Genomic DNA, 22305 nt, shown 5'->3' with positions numbered 1-22305 from the left:
ATACTATGGTGCTAGAAACTGAACCAAAAGCTTTTTTTTTTTCAAACAATGTGGAAAATATATATTAGAAGTGCTAAGTAAATCTACCAAGAAATGGGCTTCACACTAATAACAGGCCCAGATAAAATTCCTTTTCCTTTTTGACAGGCTAGTGAAAGGCATATTCTAATACATCAAGAATCAGAATCAGATTTGAATCCTCAAGCTCAAAAATCCATTCCCAGAGGGTATCCTACTCATTGCTAAGGGTTTTGAGCAGATTGGCTTCAGGGTGGATTTCGTAAGACTCACACTAAACCTATTCTGCTTTCCTGCAGACTCCTCACCTAATTTGGTATGTAATCAGCCAGTCACACACACATGCATGGTCTAGCCCTTGCCTATCTTTTGTCCTTGCTGGCATGCTCTTCCCCTTGGTCTCTACAATTCACCAACACCAGCCTTCTATCAGTGTCTCAAGTATACCAAGCTCTTTGCTGCTTCTAAGCCTTTGTACGTGATGTTTTCCTTACTTGGAAGAGTTTCCTTCAAATCTTAGCTTACGCTTACACTTCCTCAGTAGAAATATTCCCAGCCTAGGTTAGTTGTTATGTGCTCTTGGTACCCACCACTTCTCTTTTGAGGCCCTTCATTCAATTCTAAGTACATTTCTGAACGGCCGTTGGGTCTGCCCTGTCCCCTGCTGTATTCCCAGTACCCTAGCTTAGTATGTGTGGCACATGAGTATGCAATATGTAGTTTTTTTTTTTTTGTTTTGTTTTGTTCTAATTTTTTTTGAGATGGAGTTTCGCTCGTCACCCAGGCTGGAGTGCAATGGCACGATCTCAGCTCACTGCAACCTCCAGCTACCGGGTTCAAGCAATTTTCCTGCCTCAGCCTCCTAAGTAGCTGGGATTATAGGCGCCCACCACCACATCCAGCTACTTTTTTTTGTATTTTTAGTAGAGACGGGGTTTCACCATGTTGGCCCGGCTGGTCTCAAACTCCTGACCTCAGGTGATCCACCCACCTCGGCCTCCCAAAGTGCTGGGATTACAGGCTCAGTGAGTCACTGCACCCAGCCAATATGTAATGTTTAAAAAAAAAAACTTTAAAAATTATAAATTAGGTATGTAAAGGACATACACACTTAAAAGTGGCGAGAAGCAAAGCTTTAACATGCTGCCTGATGTGGGATGAAGAATGAATCCTGTGCTAAAATGAAGCATTCAAAATAGATGGATCTTACGCAACCAGCAGGTTATTAAGGACTTTCCCCAACAACAGTAGCAGAAACAAGGGCTGGGCTTTGGAGAGTGAAGGCCAGAAAATCTAGTATTCACCTCAGATGCAAAATGCCAGGCTAGATGTTCCCAGATTCAAATTGTAACAGGTAGAGAGGACCCTTCCCTTCTGATAGTGAAGTCTATTCAGGTGACAGAGTGGAAACGGTGCAACTTTCTTGTTCTCCACTTTGGAGAGAATTCTCATTAACAAACTAACTTCTTTATTCTGGTTCTCCTATGTACAATATCCATTCTTATTTCTCACAAGGGTATGGAAGGAAAACAACTGGTATTTTGCTTCTCCCTTCCCTCCATTCAAGCTTGGCTCATGTCTACAACTCACCTGAACAGCTCCTCCCAGCATGACAGCCACCAGCCCCATAGACATGCTCAGCGTCTGTGATTCCACGGTGCTCTCTGCCCGATGGGCCAAGCTTGCACAGGCTCTCTGTAATGTTGCTGCTACAAAGTCCACCACCTACCAAAAAAAGGGAATTGAGAATCAATGAGGAATAATAATTTAAAAAATCAAAATTCTCCTTACATCTTATGCCTACATCCTCATCTTCTTTATCTACATCATGATAGCAAGAATCATCCAGAACAATTGCTACTTACCATGCAGGTATGAAGTTCAGTGTTTTGCTTTTTTTTTTTTAAATAGCATTTACTGGTTTATTATAAAGGTTATTACAAAGGACGCTGATGAACAGACAGATGGATAGGAAAAGCGGGTGGGGGTGGAGCTTCCATGCCCTCTCTGGGTTAGCCCCATTCCCAGCATCTCCACATGTTCAGCAAGCGGGAAGCTCCCAAGTGTTTCACGTGTACAATCTCACTTAGTTCTCTTCTCAACTCTAGGAGGTCAGTACTATCATCCTCATTATGAAATGAAGAATCTGAGACTTTAAAAGGTTGTTTGTTTAAGGCCGTACACTTAATAAATGAGAAAGCCTATTTATACTTTTCCAAATGTTTTAATATGCTACTCCAACTTCCTTTACTTTGCATGAATTTTGCCTGAAAATTAAAAAGCAAAATGACTTGTAAATGAACTCAAAATGGATCATGGACTGCAATGCAAAATACAAAACTATAAACTCCTAGCAGCTACCATGGAAAATCTAGATGGTCGCGGGTATGGTGAGGACTTTTCAGATGCAACACCAAAGGCACAATCCGTGAAAGAAAGTAATGATAAGCTGGACTTCACTGAAGTTAAAAATTCCTGCTCTGCAAAAGACACTGTCAAGAGAATACAAAGAGAAGCCACGGACTGGGAGAAAATATTCATCCAAAACAGTCTGACAAGAGACTGTTTTCCAAAATTTACAGAGAACTCTTAAAGCTCAATAATAAGAAAACCCGGGTTGGGCACGGTGGCTCACGCCTGTAATCCCAGCACTTTGGGAGGCCGAGGTGGGTAGATCATTTGAGGTTAGGAGTCCAGACCAGCCTGACCAAAAGGTGAATCCTGTCTCTACCAAAAAATTACAAAAAATTATCCGGGCATGGTGGCGCACCTGTAGTCTCAGCTACTCGGGAGGCTGAGGTAGAAGAATCGCTTGAACCAGGAGGCGGAGGTTGCAGTGAGTTGAGACAGCACCACTACACTCCAGCCTGGGCAACAGAGTGAGACCTTGTCTCAAAAAAAAAAAAAAAAAAAAAAAAAAAATTAGCCATGCATAGTGGCAAGTGCCTATAGTCCCAGCTACTCAGGAGACTGAGGTGGGAGGATTGCTTGAGCCCAGGAGGTCGAGGCTGCAGTAAGCCATGATGGTGTCACTGCACTCTAGCCTGTGTAACAGAAAGAGATCCTATCTTGAAAAGAAAAGAGCCCAATTAAAAAAGAGCAAAAGTCCTAAACCGATATCTCACCAAAGAAAATATATAGATGGCAAAAAAAGCATATGAAAAGATGCTCCACATCCTATGGCATTGGAGAATTGGAAATGAAAGCATTGTTGATATACTTTTACACACCTAATAGAATGGCCAAAATCCAGAGAACTGATTTCACCAGGAATGTTGGTGAGGATGGAGATCAACGGGAGCTCTCATTCATTCATTGCTGCTGGGAATGTAAAATGGTACAGCCACTTTGGCAGACCGTTTGGCACTTTCTTACAAAACTAAACATACTCTCACCATACAATCTAGCCATTGCTTGCCTTGATATTTACTCAAATGAGTTGAAAACCTATGCCCATACAAAACCTGCACATGGTTGTTTATAGCAGCTCTAGTTATAATTGTTAAAACCTGAAGTAACCAAGATGTCCTTCAGTAGGTGAATGCATCAATAAACTGTGGTACATCCAAACAATGGAAAAATAGCACCAAAAAATGGGCAATCAAGCTATGAAAAGACACGGAGGAACCTCGAATGCGTATTACTAAGGGAAAGAAGCCAAGCTGAAAAGGCTACATGCTGTATGATTTCAACTATATTACATTTTGGAAAAGGCAAAACTATGGGGACAGTAAAAAGATCAAGGGTTGCCAGGGGTTAGGAGAGAGGGAGAACAGAACAGGTGGAGCACAGAGGATTTTTACGGTGGTGAAACTATTCTGTATGATACCATCATGGTGGATACATGGCATTACAAATTTGTCCAAATCCATAGTTTGTACAACGCCAAGAGCGAGCCCTAATGTAAACTATGGACTTTGGGTGGTGATGTGTCAATGTAGACTGATCAGCTGTAAAAAATGCATCACTCTGGTGGGACATGTTGACAATGGGGGAGGCTATGTTGTTTGAGTGCAGGGAGTGTAAGGGAAATCTCTGTCTCTTCTGTTCATTTTTGTTGTGAATCTAAAACTGCTCTAAAAAATAAACTCTCCTTGGCCGGGCGCAGTGGCTCAAGCCTGTAATCCCAGCACTTTGGGAGGCCGAGACGGGCGGATCACAAGGTCAGGAGATCGAGACCATCCTGGCTAACATGGTGAAACCCCGTCTCTACTAAAAATACAAAAAACTAGCCAGGCGAGGTGGCGGGCGCCTGTAGTCCCAGCTACTCGGGAGGCTGAGGCAGGAGAATGGCATACGTAAACCCGGGAGGCGGAGCTTGCAGTGAGCTGAGATCCGGCCACTGCACTCCAGCCTGGGCGACAAAGCGAGACTCCGTCTCAAAAAATAAATAAATAAATAAACTCTCCTTATAAAAAATGACCTGTTACTTTCTGACTATGTCAGGGGATCCTGGATCTGCTTCTCAAAAGGAGGTTTCCTCCTCAGGGATTCCTGCCCTGACTCACTCCTGACATTTTGACAGTCTAATTCTAGTAAGTAAAGAATGGAGGGGTAGTGTTCAGTTTCATCTAGAAGTCAGTGTCTTAGAACCATTTGTGCAAATGATTGACAGCAGTGATCCCCAAACTTTTTGGCACCAGGGACCGGTTTCATGGAAGACAATTTTCCCGCACACCAAGGCTGGCAGAAGCGGGAGGGGGAGAGGGGTGGGGAATGGTTTCAGGATGAAACTATTCCACCTCAGATCATCAGGTGCTAGTTAGATTCTCATAAGGACTGTGCAACCTAGATCTCTTGCATGCACATTTCACAACAGGGTTCGCGCTCCTATGAGAATCTAATGCTGCTGCTCATCTGACAGGAGGCCGTGCTCAGGTGGTAAAGCTCACTTGTGCGCTGCTCACCTCCGGTTATGAGGCCGGGTTCCTAACAGGCCACAGAACAGTACTAGTCCGTGGCCTGGGGGTTGGAGACCCCTGATCTAGAGTCTTTTCTTAAGTATTAAATAATTGAAAGGATTAAGATTGTTCCTAGACAAGACTTTATATAGCATTTGGCTAACAACTAAGCTTTAAATAGAATTAATTTGGTCAGCATCATTTTCAATGCATTTGGATTAATCACCTTAAGTAAAAACACCTTTGAATAAATGACAGCACACAAATGCACATGCGTGCACACACACATGCATACTTAGGATTAATGACTCAAAAGAGAGAAATCATTTTAGAAATGGAAAGGCTGAGAAGGTCATAATAAGCCTCCAAATAACATGCAAGCTTGCATGTTTAATTCTCTGGACAAATCACATGCTGTGCTAGAATCTTTATTGCAAGCTTAACGTCAGGAGAATGGCTTGTTAACACTTGTCTTCTGAAGCAATGCAGGAAACTAGAAAGGTTATTAAAAGTTCCACTTACTGAAATGAACAATGCTGTTTATGGCAGTTTTCACCACCTCCTTCATCCCTACGATTTTATTCATACTAGAAGATAAGGACACTGGCCCCTTCTAGAAACACTAGGTAGAAACTGTTTCTACTATCTTGGGCCAACTATTTTGCCTCCAGGGAGTTTTCTAAAGCACTCCTTAGCTGGGCACAGTGGCTAATGCCTGTAACCTAATACTTTGGGAGGCCAAGGCAGGAGATCACTTTAGGCCAGGAGTTCAAGACCAGCCTGGCAATAAAGTGAGACCCTATCTCTACAGAAAATTTAAAAATTAGCCAGGCACAGTGGCACACACCTGTAGTCCTGGCTACCCAGGAAGCTGAGGTAGGAGGATTGCATGAACCAAGGAGTTCAAGGTTGCAGTGAGCCGTGATTGCACCACTGCACTCCCACCTGGGTGACAAAGAGTGAGACCCTGTCTCTAACAACAATAACGAAAAATAAATAAAGCATTTCTAAATTACTCAACTAGGATTATTTAGCCTTCCAACTGTTTCTAAATTCCTCTCCAGTTTTTTTTTTTTTTTTTTGAGATGGAGTTTAGCTCTGCCGCCTAGGCTGCAGTGCACTGGCGTGATCTCGGCTCACTGCAACCTCCACCTCCTGGGTTCAAGCAATTCTCCTGCCTCAGTCTCGCGGGTAGCCTCCCTAAGTGCTGGGATAACAAGCATAAGCCACAGCGCCTGGCCTCCACGGGGGTGTGTGTGTGTGTGTGTGTGTGTGTGTGTGTGTGTGTGTGTGTGTGTGTGTGTGTGTCTATCAAAACAAGTCGTATGATCCTATTACTAAAATATACACTTTCTATGTTTGTATGTTTGTAAAAACAAAAAACAAAAAAAAACACAGGGAACCGTTAACTATAAAGAGATAGCCAGCTATCATTGTCATCTATGAAGTACCCTTTCCGCCAAACATTCTTTGTGTTAACACCAAAACCCCCTACCCATTTGGACAGCAGCTCCTCCACCTACTACACATTTCCTGTGATTTTGGTGGGGCTGCCAGCCACAAGAATAGGTGTGGGACCGAAGCCTGTTCTAAAATTTATATATGCTGTGGAGAGTGGGGACAGACCTTTACTTTTTACTTAAAACTTCTTATAAATGTACATAATTTTAAAAGCCAAATATTCCTGAAAGCTTAGAGTGAAAAATAGCAGTGCCCTACATAATTTATTCCCATCTGATTCAGGCTCTACAGAAGCAACCACTTTTAGTTTGATTTAATAATAAACTCTTTAGTTTATTAATAACATTAAGTCCAGGCGCCTGTAATCCCAGCACTTTGGGAGGCCAAGGCAGGTGGATCACCTGAAGCTGGCAGTTTGAGACCAGCCTGATCAACATGGAGAAACCTCATCTCTACTAAAAATACAAAAATTAGCCGGGTGTGGTTGCAGGCACCTGTAATCCCAGCTACTCCAGAGGCTGAGGCAGGAAAATCACTTGAACCAGGGAGGCAGAAGTTGTGGTAAGCCAAGATTGTGACATTGCACTCCAGCCTGGGCAACAAGAGCGAAACTCCATCTCAAAAATAATAATAATAATGACATTAAACATTTCCTATTTACCAAGCACAATTCTGAACATGTTACAGGTATTAACTCATTTAATCCTCACAGTAGTCCTATGGGGGTGTCTAAACCTGTTGCCAAGACTCTGACACCTGAGTGGAAGGGGTGGAGGCCTCATTGTTGAGGATGCAGACTTCAACTTATACCTCCTACTTTTCAGTTTGCCTCTCCCACCCAGTTCAGAGTCTCTTGGGCTCATCATCTCTCAAGAGTAAACCTCCAGTCTTTTGCTGGGAAGGGGAGGTGGTTGTACAAAGGGAAGGAACAAATGAAGGGATCTACTGAATCCTATACAGCCTTTCAAACTCTTTCAAGCTCTAAATTCAACTCCATTTTTAGAGGTTATCTGATGCTTCCTGTCCGTCCAGGGTTCTGCAGTAAAAAGGAGCTTGCTCCTTTTTTTCTTATTTTTCTTTAAAAAAAAAAAAATTTAGGCTGGGCGTGGTGGCTTACGCCTCTAATCCCAGCACTTTGGGAGGCCGAGGCACCTGAGGTCAGGAGTTTGAGACCAGCCCGGCCAACATGGTGAAACCCCATCTCTACTAAAAATACAAAAATTAGCCAGGCGTGGTGGCAGGTGCCTGTAATCCTAGCTACTTGGGAGGCTGAGGCACGAGAATCGCTTGAACCTGGGAGGCAGAGGTTGCAGTGAGCTGAGATTGCGCTGCTGCACTGCAGCCTGGGCAACAGAGTGAGACTCTGTCTCAAAAAAAATAAATAAATAAAAATAAAAAAAATAACAACTTTATTGAGGTATGGTAGTGTGCTTCTTGGCTTCTCCACATGCAGACATCTAGATTTCCAGTTTCTCAAGTTGCTAGCCCAGACCAGCCTGGGCAATACAGTGAGACCCCATCTCTACAAAACAAACAAACAAACAAACAACAACAATTAGTTGGGCGTGGTGTTGCAAGCCTGTAGTCGCAGCTACTTGGGAGGCTAAGGTGGAAGGATTGCTTGAACCCATTGGGTAGAAGGTTGCAGTGAGCTATATCTCGCCACTGAACTTTGCAACATTTGTTATTACCTTTTTTTTTTTCTGAGTCTCACTCTGTTGCTCAAGCTGGAGTGCAGTGGTGCAATCTCGGCTCACTGTGACCTCTACCTCCTGGGTTCAAGTGTTTTTCATGCCTCAGCCTTCCAAATAGCTGGGATTACAGGTGCTTGCCACCACACTCCACTAATTTTTTTTTTTTTTTTTTTTTTTGAGAGATGGGGTCTTGCTATGTTGATCAGGCTGGTCTCAAATACCTGGGCCCAAATGATCTGCTCACCTCGGTCTCCCAAAGTGCTGGGATTATGGGCGTGAGCCACCACACCTGGTCGGCTATTACCTTTTATCTACTGTCTCTTCTCTCCTGTTCCGTTGGTCCCTATGGCTTCCAGAGAGAGCAGATAAACATGCGTTCAGTACACTGTCTTTCACCAGAAGTCCCTACTTTTTACGTTATGTACTTTCTTGTTGTTTAAATGTTTTTTGAGACGGAGTTTTGCTCTTGTCACCCAGCCAGGAGCGCAGTCCAGTGGTGCGATCTCAGCTCACTGCAACCTCCGCCTCCCAGGTTCAAGCGATTCTCCTGCTTCAGCCTCCCAGTAGTTGGGATTATAGGCACGGGTCACCATGCCCAGCTAATTTTTGTATTTTCAGTAGAGATGAGGTTTCACCATGGTGGCCAGGCTGGTCTCAAACTCCTGGTCTCACGTGATCTGCCCACCTCAGTCTCCCAAAGATCTGGGATTTCAGGCGTGAGCCACTGTGCCCAGTCTAGTTTTTGTATTTTTAGTAGAGGTGAGGTTTTGCCATATTGCCCAGGCTGGTCTCAAACTCCTGAGCTCAGGCAATCCTCCTGCTTCAGACTCCCAAAGTGCTGAGATTACAGGCGTGAGCCATAGCACCCAGACAAGATGTAATTTTCTAGTTTTCTTTTTGAATTTTTAGCTGTAATTCTCTATGAAGATTTTCCTTCATAGACCATTTGGTTACCCTGACATACAATTCCTACAGGAAACACAAGACAAATGCTTTATTCTTTCCCTTTACTTATCAATGTACAAAATAATGAGTTGATGCCCTGGCAATCCCAAAGATGTCATATGAGGGCTTTTTTCTTTGACTCAGATTTTTATATCTTTGATGTACTTCAACTATTGCAGGCATTATTCCTTTTAATGATCTAATTGTCCTATCTATGGCAATGGGAGTCCCTTCAAGTTGGCTCCAGTGTGCTACAGATATGATCCCATTCATCTCAGGTCACTTTCTTGTATTCAAGCACAACAAGATGCCTTGAGGTTTATAATGTATGATTCCCACCTGCCTCAGACTTTGAATCAACTTTATTCCATATAGAGCTTAGAATTTAGTAGAAAATGATATTTAGAAACTATAAGGCCGGGCGCGGTGGCTCAAGCCTGTAATCCCAGCACTTTGGGAGGCCGAGACGGGCGGATCACGAGGTCAGGAGATCGAGACCATCCTGGCTAACACCGTGAAACCCCGTCTCTACTAAAAATACAAAAAAAAACTAGCCGGGCGAGGTGGCGGGCGCCTGTAGTCCCAGCTACTCCGGAGGCTGAGGCAGGAGAATGGCGTAAACCCGGGAGGCGGAGCTTGCAGTGAGCTGAGATCCGGCCACTGCACTCCAGCCCGGGCTACAGAGCAAGACTCCGTCTCAAAAAAAAAAAAAAAAAAAAAACTATAAATTGGGCTGGGCACAGTGGCTCATGCCTGTAATCCCAGCACTTTGAGAGGCCGAGACAGGTGGATTGCTTAAGGTCAGGAGTTCAAGACCAGCCTCGCCAACATGGTGAAACCCTGTCTCTACTAAAGATACAAAAATTAGCCAAGCATGGTGGTAGGTGCCTGTAATCCCACCTACTTGGGAGGCTGAGGCAGGAGAATCACTTGAACCTGGGAGGTGGAGGTTGTAGTGAGCCGAGATTGCACCACTGCACTCCAGCCTGGGCAACAGAGTCAGACTCGGTCTCAAAAAAAAAAAAAAAAAAGAAACTGTATATTGTCTCTACCAATGCTTATTGACACTGGGTTGTCATTGCTTCTTGGGATTGACAATGGACTGAGCTGGAAACAGCTATTTTTAAAAAAGAGAAAAATAAATCATGAGTTCATACTAATATTTCCAACTGAAATTCAATATTACAGGGTTTTAAGCTGGGCATGGTGGTGTGCACCTGTGGTCTCAGCTACTTGGGAGGCTGAGGTGGGAGAATCACTTGAGCCCAGGAATTCAAGTCCAGCCTGGGCAACATAGTGAGGCTCTGTCTCTTAAAATAAAATAAAATAAATTATAGGGTCTTTACTCTGGTTCTTTACTTTATATCTCTTTTTTTATGCTAAAAATCTTGATTCCTAATAATATTCATAAAATTAACTTATTTTCTTTATGTGTGTATTTCCAAATAATATACCAATAATGGCTGGGTGCGGTAGCTCACGCCTGTAATCCCAGCACTATGGGAGGCCAAGGCAGGTGGATCACCTGAGGTCAGGAGTTCAAGATCAGCCTGGCCAACATAGTGAAACCCCATCTCTACTAAAAATACAAAAATCAGCTGGGCACAGTGGTACACACCTGTAATCCCAGCTCCTCAGGAGGCTGAGGCAGGAGAATTGCTTGAACCCAGGAGGTGGGGGTTGCAGTGAGCCGAGATTGCGCCGCTGCACTCCAGCCTGGGTGACAAAGAGAGACTCCGTCTCAAAAAAATAATAATAAAATAAAATAATATACCAATATTATCACTAGCAGTGAGATTACCAAATACAATTTAATATTTCCTTGTGGTTCTTTTGGCCCTGATACATTTTAACCTTAGCTGAAGGATAATTTAATGGGACAAATCATTTCTGTACCAGCCTGACACCATTATTCCTTAATTAGGAGTAAAGGGAACTAAGTGCAAAAGCTCAAGTCATATCAGTTTTTAGACCATTTCCCCTTCCAACTAGCATCCTGAGACAAAAACATAAGGTCTGGATGAAAAAGTCTTCAGGGAATGGATATAAACACAGGAGAAACAAATCACCCTACTGAGTAACACGGGGTCAGTGAACTGAAAGAATAAGAGGCCAGGAAAGAAATCATGAGCATAATTCTCATTAAACAGGCACGGTAAGTCAGAGCTGACAGGCAGCTGCAAATTTTCTCAGCAGGAGCTATAGTGAAATGCTGCTTAGCAACACCCGAAGGCAGATGACAATGACGACCATACAAAGAGCTGGAGAATCAGATTTAAGCGTGACAATCATGCCATCTTACAACTGCCTATTGACCAACCAAGCAACAACTAATTCTGGTTAAGTGGTAAAATCTGGCGACTGTACTGCCTTTGCTTTGTTACTTTTATTTCCTGTCTTTTTTAAAGGTGGGAAAAATAATGTCTGAGCCAATAAAATTCAGGCACTGACTCGCATAAAGATACTCCTCTAAAAGCATTTTTTAAAACATCTTAAAACTTTATAGAATGTTGTGGAGATAACTGTGAGTTAGAGGACCTATAATAAAATTCAAGGTGATCTCACTATTATTAGTGATTTCTTTTCTTCAAATTGAGTGTATAATCATTTTCAAGTTTTGATACACATTAGAATCATCCATGGAGCTTCAGCAGGACAAAGATGCCCAGGCTCTAATGCAGACATGCTGAATCAGAATCTCTAAACGTGGGCTGGCTATCAATATACTGAAAAAGATCCCAGATAACTTTTTTTGCACAACTACTATAACATAACATATAAACATTTAAGACAAAATTTTATGTGCATGAGAATCACCTCGGGAGCTTGTTAAACGTGTGGAGTCTCAGGACACTGGAACGTTTTGGATTCAGTGGCCTGGTGTGGGCTGTGTAGTTTCCATATTTAACCAGCATTCCAGGAAACACCTCACGATCCAGGTGTCATCAAATCACACTCTCAGCAACATTTTTAAACTATATTTTTTGGAAAGAAAAAAAGGCTAGGGTCCAGAATGTGGCAACTACTGACCTGAGTGATGTTTGTGAATATCTGCTCAGACATTCTCTCGCACAGAACAGCCATCAGCTGCAGGACAAGCAGCTTCTGCTCTTGGCCTTCCACAAGAAGAGTCTGATATTGCTCTAATTCCAAGAGGCTCTTGCTGGAGAAGGGCTCAGTTTTTAACCCTGTTTCATTTTCCGTGGCCACAAGAGTCAACTCCTACAAGCATGGCAGGAAAGAAAAAGTGAAGATAAAGCCAGTAGAACTAAGGCCTTCTCAAACATAAGTAGAAAACTCTGTTTGAACTGCATGTTTAAAGAAATAGTCTGTGTTTGTTGCAACATTATTTATAATAGCCAAAACTTGGAGACAAGCTAAATGACCAGCAATAAGAAAAAATTATGATGTATTTATAATATCACAGCAGTTAAAATAAATGAATTAGATTTATATGGGTATCAACATACATAGATCTCAAAAAACACTACTGAGTGAAAAATGTAAGTTTCAGAATAATATATACAGTATGATACCATGTATATAAAAATTTAAAGTCTCACAATAAAAAACATACACACACACACACAAAGAAATAGTTTGACAAGCTTTCGGCTTTGTGGGTATTTCTATGATTTCTACTAGTGGCCTTCCTTGAACTGAGCCTCAGATCACCTCACATTCTCAAACCCCTTTTGGAGACCATTAGATGCCTCCAGCACTACAGCTCTTTTCCTCTAAGATACTTAGAACTAACTTCTAAGAAATTATGTATTACTGCGGGTTTTGTAGGCTATTCACCTACCCTTCTTGGCTTACTGAAACCTCTGCCTCCTGGGATCAAGTGATCCTCTCATCTTAGCCTCCCGAGTAGCCGGGACTACAGGCACAAGCCCCCATGCCAGGCTACTTTTTGTATTATTGGTAGAGACGGGGTTTCGCCATGTTGCCCAAGCTGGTCTCAAATGCCTGAGCTCAGGTGATCCACCTGGCTCGGCCTCCCAAAGTGCTGGGAGTGAGCCACCTTTTTTTAAGTATACAATTAAGAGCACATCCCCTTGGAATGTTATTTAGAAAGAGTATCGCTGGGCATGGGGATGGGTGTGAACATGGGAGGTAAGAAAGCATCAAAAAGTGTCTCCTACTTCAAGTTCTAGAAATGTTAGCCCTGATTCCCTCCTTGAATTCTCCCATACCTACAGAAACCTTAAACTCTCTTACAGCTCTTTTAGAGTAGACACTTTATTTAGGGGAAAGAGTTGAAAAGGCAGAGCTGGAGGTCACTGGCTTATGATGTCATACAGTGCAACAAGGAGTAACAGTATGGGGTACCAGTTACTGTCAGAGAATAGAAGAAAAGCAAGCAAAGCACAACCACTGGCACTAAGAAACAAACCCGGAAAAGGCTTCAGGTGCCTGCAAAATGAAATGAAGGAGGCAGAATTGCTAAATCTCCTTTGCAAATACCTGACAAAACAACAGTCAGAAAGGATAAGGGATTACTCTATAGCTGTAAAACCTGCTATTAACTTCAAAAGAGTTCTTACTGTCAACACAGAGCAAAGATTAACCCTTTCATAGATTGAGGGTTCTGCTTTGTTCATCTCTAAACTGCCAGTGCCGATTATTTGAGGAAGTAGTAGATAACATGAGTACTAGTGAAGAAAAATTTCTTCTTTTTACCAATCCAAAGGCTACTAAAAAAATAAATTCCTTTATGTCCTTTGATCGCTTTCCTTAAATTAGGGCCTACATTTTAGGATCTAAAATTATAAATGCTTTGAAAATTCAAAGGGTTTCCTGGCACTCCCCTGGAATAACACTGACCAGGAATTACAGGTAGTTCTTACTTTCAAACAGAAGATGAAGAAGTCTCCTGCCAAACCGCATTCCTGGCAGTGGGACAGCAAGTCCCCGAGATGCTCTACCCGGCCCTGCTCTGAGGATACCTTCTGGTACAGAGCTTCATCTTCATCTTCATCACTGCAATGAGGGTAAAATTTATCTTGGCAGAGTTACCAGAGATACAGATAATTTTAAACCCCATAACAATCTTCTTTTTTTTTTTTTTTTTTTTTTTTTTTTTTGAGACTGAGTCTGGCTCTGTCGCCCAGGCTGGAGTGCAGTGGCCGGATCTCAGCTCACTGCAAGCTCCGCCTCCCGGGTTTACACCATTCTCCTGCCTCAGCCTCCGGAGTAGCTGGGACCACAGGCGCCCGCCACCTCGCCCGGCTAGTTTTTTGTATTTTTTAGTAGAGACGGGGTTTCACCGTGTTAGCCAGGATGGTCTCGATCTCCTGACCTTGTGATCCGCCCGTCTCAGCCTCCCAAAGTGCTGGGATTACAGGCTTGAGCCACCGTGCCCGGCTAACAATCTTCTAAAGTAACACGTTATGTCCAAACAGTTAATCATTAAAAAGATCCCCCAAATTTATTTAACTTATTTTACTATTTCTCCATTCTGAAAAAATGATTCTCAGAAACTAGGCTGTTATGTCCTGCATGGTCATTTGCTCAAATAGGGAAAGATTCATGAAGATGGATGTTAGCCGGGCACAGTGGTGCACACTGGTAGTGTACCAGGAGGCTGAGGCAGGAAGACTGCTTGAGCCCACGAGTTTGAGGTTGTAGTGCATTATGGTCACAACTGAATAGCCACTGAACGCCAGTAACATAGACAACATGGTAAGATCTCATTTCTAAAAAAAAAAAAAAAGATGGATGTTGGAGAATTACTATTACTTTTACAAAAGCAAGGAGGAATTAAAGTATATACAAGTCATATGCAGATATTCTGGGTCCTGAGGAAAAACAGAAAGAGAAGGCTGTAAAGTAAGGCTAGATCACAGAGGGCCTTGGATGTCATTCAAAAGAACTTTGACTTTTTTCTGATAAGCTACTGAAGGGTTATGGGCAGCAGAAAAAGATGTGATCATCATGGGAGGACATGCAGTCTCAACTGAAAGGAACCAATTAGCTGAGATAAGAAAATGCATAAAGGTTCAGAAAAATGAGTAGGTTGAATGTGATTACCACGTTATAAAATCTGGCTAAATCAGTGCTATGATTACTGCAAAAATTTATTTATTTATTTATTTATTTATTTATTTGAGATGGAGTCTCGCTCTTGTTGCCCAGGCTGGAGTGCAATGATGCCATCTTGGTTCACTGCAACCTCCGCCTCCCGGGTTCAAGCAGTTCTCCTGCCTCAGCCTCCGGAGTAGCTGGGATTACAGGCGCCCACCACCACGCCCAGCTAATTTTTGGTATTTTTAGTAGAGACAGTATTTCACTATGGTGGCCAGGCTGGTCTCGAATTTCTGACCTCGTGATCTGCCCGCCTTGGCCTACCAAAGTGCTGGGATTACAGGCATGAGCCACTGCACTCAGCCGTTTTTTGTTTTTTTGTTTTTTTTTTTAATTTTTGAGACAGGGTCTCACTCATTGCCTAGGCTGGAGTACAGTGGTGCAATCATGGCTCACTGCAGCCTCCACCTCCCAGACTGAGGCAATCCTCCCACTTCAGCCTCCTAAGTAGCTGGGACTAGAGAGGTGCACCATCACAACCAACTAATATTTGTATTTTTTTGTAGAAACCGGGTTTTGCCATATTGCCCAGGCTGATCAAGAAATATTCGTACTTTCTCATGAGGTACTATGGCTTTTAGTTTTTAATTCCTCTGACAAGTGAAAAGACAAAGATACCATGTATACATATATATACACCTGTGTGTGTGTGTACATACTTTTTTTATAATTTTTTTTTTTTTTTAACACGGAGTTTTACTCTTGTCACCTAGGCTGGAGTACAATGGTGCGATCTCGGCTTACTGCAACCTCCACCTCCCGGGTTCAAGTGATTCTCCTGCCTCAGCCTCCCGAGTAGCTGGGATTACAGGCAACTGCCACCACGCCTGTCTAATTTTTGTATTTTTAGTAGACACAGAGTTTTACCATGTTGGCCAGGCTGGTCTCGAACTCTCGACCTCATGTGATCCGCCCGTCTTGGCCTCCCAAAATGCTGGGATTACAAGCATGAGCCACTGTGCCTGGCCTTTTTTTTTTTTTTTTTTTTTAAAGAAATGGGGTCTTGCTATGTTGCCCAGGCTGATCTTGAACGCCTAACCTCAAGCAATCCTCACACCTTGGCCTCCCAAAGTGCTGGGATTACCAGTATGAACCACCATACGCAGCTCAAGATACTATATTATTATACCATATCATCATATAAACAAATACAAAAGCATTGAAAATGTACTAAAAAGCAAAACACTAAAATAATGTGAACAGGAAATAAGACACTAGTTGACTTTTGTTTTCCTCTTTATATGTTTTTTGTATTATAAAAAGAATATGTGTTATTTCAGTGACCAATGACATAAAATTTTTTCAGACTAAATTGAGAAAAAAAAAATGACAGATGTTTCTTCATCTCATTGAAAAGTACAATTATTAACTTGGCAGACCATCTCATAAGGCAGTATGTCTCAGTGTGCCAGTTCACTAAGAACATGGACTTCCCACACCTGTAATCCCAGCACTTTGGGAGGCCGAGGCAGGTGGATCACAAGGTCAGGAGATGAAGACCATCCTGGCTAACTCGGTGAAACCCCGCCTTTACTAAAAATACAAAAAATTAGCCGGGCGTGGTGGCGGGCGCCTGTAGTCCCAGCTACTTGGGAGGCTGAGGCAGGAGAATGGCATGAACCTGGGAGGCGGAGCTTGCAGTGAGCCGAGATCGCGCCACTGCACTCCAGCCTGGGCGACAGAGCGAGACTCTGTCTCAAAAAAAAAAAAAAAAAAAAAAGAAGAACATGGACTTCCTATTCCTCTAATAGAATGAATAACCTATACATTTAGCTTAGGATATTTCCTGTATTATCCCAGAATCTTCCAGAGTCCTTCAGATCAGTCATGTTTTCTCCACAACATTCTATGTTGAAGGAAAAGCCAAAATGGATAAACATCACTTCTAAGCTTCTGTGAGCCATTTTGATTGTGAAAATGAAGTACTGTATTCAAATACTTCTAAAACAACATGACGTTAGCCTGGCATGGTGGCGAGTGCCTGTAGTCCCAGCTACTCGGCAGGCTGAGGCAAGAGAATTGCTTGAACCCAGGAGGTGGAGGTTGCAGTCAGCCAAGATCATGCCATTGCACTCCAGTCTGAGCGACAGAGCAACACTAAGCCTCAAAAACAAAACAAAAACACATGACAATTATCTTAAGAAGCACTACTTTAGTCACTCTTAAAAATTCAACGATAAGGCCACTTTGGGAGGCTAAGGTGGGTGGATCACCTGAGGTCAGGAGTTCAAGATCAGCCTGATCAACATGGAGAAACTCCATCTCTACTAAAAATACAAAATTAGCCAGGCGTGGTGGCACATGCCTGTAACCCCAGCTACTTGGGAGGCTGAGGCAGGAGAATCGCTTGAGCCCGGGAGGCAGAGGTTGCAGTGAGCCAAGATCGCGCCATTGCACTCCAGCCTGGGCAACAAGAGCAAAAACTCTGTCTCAAAAAAAAAAAAAAAATCAATGATAAAGAGTAAATTCCAAACAATTATATTTAATTCCAGAAAAGTAAAAACTCTGGATCTAAAGATCATAAAATCTAAGCTGCTCTTATAGAGTTTCTTTAAATAAACTTTTTTTTTTTTGAGACAGAGTCTCACTCTGTCACCTAGGTGGGAGTGCAGTGGCACGATCTTGGCTTACTGCAACCTCCACCTCCTGGGTTCAAGTGACAGTCCTGCCTCGCCTCCCGAGTACCTGGGGCTACAGGTGCCAGCCCCCACAACTGGCTAATTTTTGTATTTTTAGTAGAGATGGGTTTCACCATGTTGGCCAGGCTGGTCTTGAACTCCTGACCTCAAGTGATCCACCCACCTCAGCCTCCCAAAGTGCTGGGATTACATGTGTGAGCCACCACGCCTGGCTCTTCTTTCTTTCTTTTCTTTTTTTTTGAGACTATCTCACCCTGTTGCCCAGGCTGGAGTGCAGTGTTACGATCCCAGCTCACTGCAACTTCCACCTCCCAGTTCAAGCAATTCTTGTGCCTCAGCCTCACAAGTAGCTAGGTCTACAGACATGCACCACCATGCCTGGCTAATTTTTGTATTTTTAATAGAGATGGTGTTTCACCATGTTGGACAGGCTGGTCTCAAACTCCTAACCTCAGGTGATCCACCCGCCTCAGCCTCCTAAAGTGCTGTGATTACAGGTGTGAGCCACCATGTCTGGCCAAAAACATCTTGATAAACTGTTGCTGGGCAGAATAGCAGCTTGAGTTCGTACTGATGATTCTGTTTGCAATCTATGTGTTTTTCTATTTTCCTCGAGTCCACCAAACTGAAGGGGTGTTTTAAAACTTTACCAAGTTAACCATGAATATATAATAATATTTCAGCGCTTCAACAAACAGCAACACTTTGAAAGTGATGTGAAATCCAAACAGGATAGCAGTCACTCATTCATATTACATGGACTATGACCAACAGGAAATTATGTTCTGAGGTAATAACATTAGATCATCCAGAAAGTGGAAATAATTTAAAACATGCAATTGTGAGATGTTGGATACATAAATGATCCATTTCACTAATATTTATTAAGCACTTTCTAATCAATCCCTATGAGAAACAAATCTCCATCATAAAATTACCATAAAAGATAGCTATCGGACAATTTCCCTCAGGAATAAGTCTGAAGATAAACACACACATATACCATTTTGAGAGTCAGAAAGATAATTGGATTATTATGGTGTTAAGGGTGAACATGTGTCTGCCCTTTACTCTGATTAACTGGCAAAGATGGTGAAGTAAGTGGGCTTGTTGTGATGCAGAGCTGTGAGGCTCCAGTAAATTGCACCAACCATTAGCAGGCATCTTGGGAAAAAACCTGGAGAATTATTTAAGGCTTACGTTTCATTTAGAGAATATAAACAGCAAGCACCTCAGCCACTTGAGTTTCTGGTTTCTTTTCTATCAGCGCCCCTTAGTGGTTGAATGACTGAATGGCCTTTTGGGCAGAACTAAATCTGAAGAGAGACAGTAATGGATGGGTGGACTCACCTAATGGCCTCTTTGATGGTAATCATAATGCCACCTTGAGTGGCAGCTCTAAACTGACACAGAGAATGGAGAGAGGGCACAGCTTTGTCCAACCCTGCAAATCCTTTCAGGCTGGCAATTGCCTTCTTCCTTTCCAGCTTCCCCAGAATCCATAATAAGATTTCTTGGCAAAGTGACCTGGCAGAAAAAGCAGTAATGAATGAGCTTGTCATCTTACTCCATGCATCTAACAAGCTAACATAAAAAAAGAAAGAAAGGCTGTCAGGTTCCACTGCATTTTAAATGCTGGCACGATCTCCTAGTACTACTGAAATGCAGGAGTGGAAAGTATGCTTCTTGTGAATTTCAGAATGCAAATATACTGAAATTCAATGACTGACTGACTAATCCTTGGCTCTGGCAGCAACCCTGATTTGCCACATAAGCCCCACGTGATTTTTTTTTTTTTCGGTAATTCCAAGTGTACTACTGCCTTTGCATCAGGTACTGTCAAAGAAAGTACACACGTATAAAAAGCATCTACTCTCAGCAAGACCAATAGCTGGAGACCAAGAAACTGCATACCAACAAAATATTGCTGATACCTCAACTCCTTTCATCTGTGTCAATCAACTAGAAGAGGAACTATATCAATGTTCACATGTTCCTTGTCTGTCTCTGATGAGGACATGATAGTGCTGTGAGGACCTGAGTTTTAAAACAAAAACCAGAGGCCAGGCGTGGTGGCTCACGCCTGTAATCCCAGCATTTTGGGAGGCTGAGGCGGGTGGATCATCTGAGGTCAGGAGTTCGAGACCAGCCTGGCCAACATGGTGAAACCCCATCTCTACTAAAACTACAAAAATTAGCCGGGCGTGGTGGCAAGTGCCTGTAATCCCAGCTACCCAGGAGACTGAGGCAGGAGAATCGCCTGAACTCAGGGACGGAGGTTGAAGTGAGCCAAGATCGCACCACTGCACCCCAGTCTGGACAACAGAGTGAGACTCCGTCTCAAAAAAAAACCAAAAAACAAAAAACAAACAAAAAAAAACAAGAGTTATTTTGTGGACTGTCCCTTGAAACCAAGTTCACAGATGTACAGCCTCCCTCTTCCACTGCATTCTCTTGTCATTGCCATTGTGGCTGTGGGCCACAGTGACGTGCTGACTCAAGCTGAAGAGCCAAGGGCACTATGTAAGCTTTGAATAGTACAAAAGATGGTGTTTTCCTTCACCACTTAGCAATGGTGATAATGATAGCTACCATTTATTGAGCTTACTATTTGCCAGGGACTGTGCTAAACATATTAATGCATATTGAGTCTTTACAATAACTTTGCGAAGAAGATACTATTATTGTATATTGGATTACATGTGAGGCTCTCCAAACACCAAAAATAATAATTCTGTAGGACTTGAGATAAGATAACTCTTACCTGGAGGAAGAAACAACATAAATTACTGTGAAAATATAGCTGATATAAAATGAATCCTACTTAAATTCTATGACAAAGGAGTATTTTCTGGATGACTAAGAAATCCCTTCTTTCTAAACAACACACTGTATCACCAACACCAAATCCCAGGCTAAATACAAAGTGCCACATTCAGATCTAGATTTCCCAAACATGTTTTCTAACTCCCCACAAGGTCATTATGATCCATCCCCTATTTCCTCCTTCCTAGACATGTAATTGCAGTATTTCTCACTGATTGAAAAATGGCATGTTTACACGTGTAAACAGAGATTTTGTCTTTGAGATTTACGACAGAGGCTGAGGAAAGTAATTGTAAAAACTGTATCCAATGCCCTGTGATCTGCAAAATTCTTGTTCTTTTCCAGATGAGCAAAATAGGAAGATCCCAGTGTTTTCCTGACTTTGAAAGGAAATGATAATTTCAAAGTGGCAAATATAAATTCAAAATAAGAACAAAAACAACATGCAAAAAAGATGTCACAATTTATAAACAAGTAAGATTCTATTTATAAACAAATAAGGGTCCCTTGATTGTTTACCTTATGTGAGATACACTCTGCTTAGTAAAACAGTAGAGAAGAAAAAGCACTCCCAGGACAGGAAGCAGAGAATCCATCAAAACTGTTAAAGGTTCATTCCCAACCACGTACACCTAGAAAAAAGGAAATGGTGAAGAATAATCCCATGACTGCCTGGCCAGAGCAATGGGGATCACACACCAAACACCTAGCAAGGCTCAGTGTCTTCAGCAGTATCTCCTCCGAATCACACCATTTTAGCTCCAAGGATGTGCTCAGACATGGCAATGAAACCATTTGAGTTTGGCAGACAGGCTGAAACGAGAGTGAACTGGAACAGCACCATTTCATGTGTGCAGTCTCTAGACCTGCCCAGAATTGGTCAACTACCCCGCTTTCTGACCTCTTCCTTTCCTACTTTTGGCTACGTCTGAGTTTCCTAATCTACCTATTGTTTAATTATATAACTGTCCTACTGCTGAAGGCCCTGCTATTAGGAACAAGTAATTACTACCAAAGGGAAAAACTTTAAACTAGATTTGGAAAATCAAAACAAACCAAACCAAACCCAAAACACTGCTGACTTCAGTTTCATCACTCTTAAGATGTGACCACCACATGGAAATGTCCTATTCTCCCTAATTCTATAAATGTTCAAAGAAATTATACTGTAGGGCTGGGCACAGTGGCTCATGTCTGTAATCCCAGAATTTTTGGAGGTCACGGAGGTAGGATTGTTTGAGGCCAGAAGTTCAAGCTAGGATTGTTTGAGGCCAGAAGTTCAAGCCTAGCTGAGCAACACAGTAAGACCCCATCTCTACAAAAACATTTAAAAATTAGCCAGGCTTGGTAGTGCATGCCTACAGTCCCAACTACTTGGGAGGCTGAGGCGGAAGGATGGCTTGAGCCCAGGAATTCAAAGCTGCAATAAGCTATGATCATGCTACTGCCCTCTAGCCTGGGTGATGGAGTAAGACCCTGTTTCTTACAAAAAAGAGAAAAGTAATTGCACTGTTCACCTAGATCTGTACTGGCTCTACACAGTTAAGTGTGTGAGGATGCTAACTACTGCCTATGAAAAAAAGTAAAAAAAAACAAAAACAAAAAACAAGTATGTAAGGATGGTGACTTTTATTAACAATCACAATGTTGCATGTTTTAGTTGTACCTTTCAATAAGGCTAGAACAAATGCATTCAATTCAATAAACTTTTACTGAACACTCACTGGGTTCAAA

General features: G+C 42.4%; 1 protein-coding gene across 2 annotated transcripts in view; it reads right to left on the bottom strand.

The window, feature by feature from the left end:
* Positions 1-22305, bottom strand: part of TANGO6 (transport and golgi organization 6 homolog) — a 255119-nt gene that overhangs the window by 174884 nt on the left and 57930 nt on the right. For both annotated transcript variants that reach the window (XM_015126488.3, XM_015126489.3), the window contains exons 8-12: positions 21091-21203; positions 19096-19272; positions 13870-14002; positions 12050-12241; positions 1609-1743 (exon numbers count right to left, since the gene is read on the bottom strand). In XM_015126488.3, coding sequence (XP_014981974.3) covers positions 1609-1743; positions 12050-12241; positions 13870-14002; positions 19096-19272; positions 21091-21203 — 750 coding nt within the window. The remainder of the gene's footprint in view (positions 1-1608; positions 1744-12049; positions 12242-13869; positions 14003-19095; positions 19273-21090; positions 21204-22305) is intronic.

This window comes from Macaca mulatta, chromosome 20, assembly GCF_049350105.2.
Source record: "Macaca mulatta isolate MMU2019108-1 chromosome 20, T2T-MMU8v2.0, whole genome shotgun sequence".
Taxonomy (NCBI): domain Eukaryota; kingdom Metazoa; phylum Chordata; class Mammalia; order Primates; family Cercopithecidae; genus Macaca; species Macaca mulatta.
This window is presented reverse-complemented; position numbering and strand designations above follow the sequence as displayed.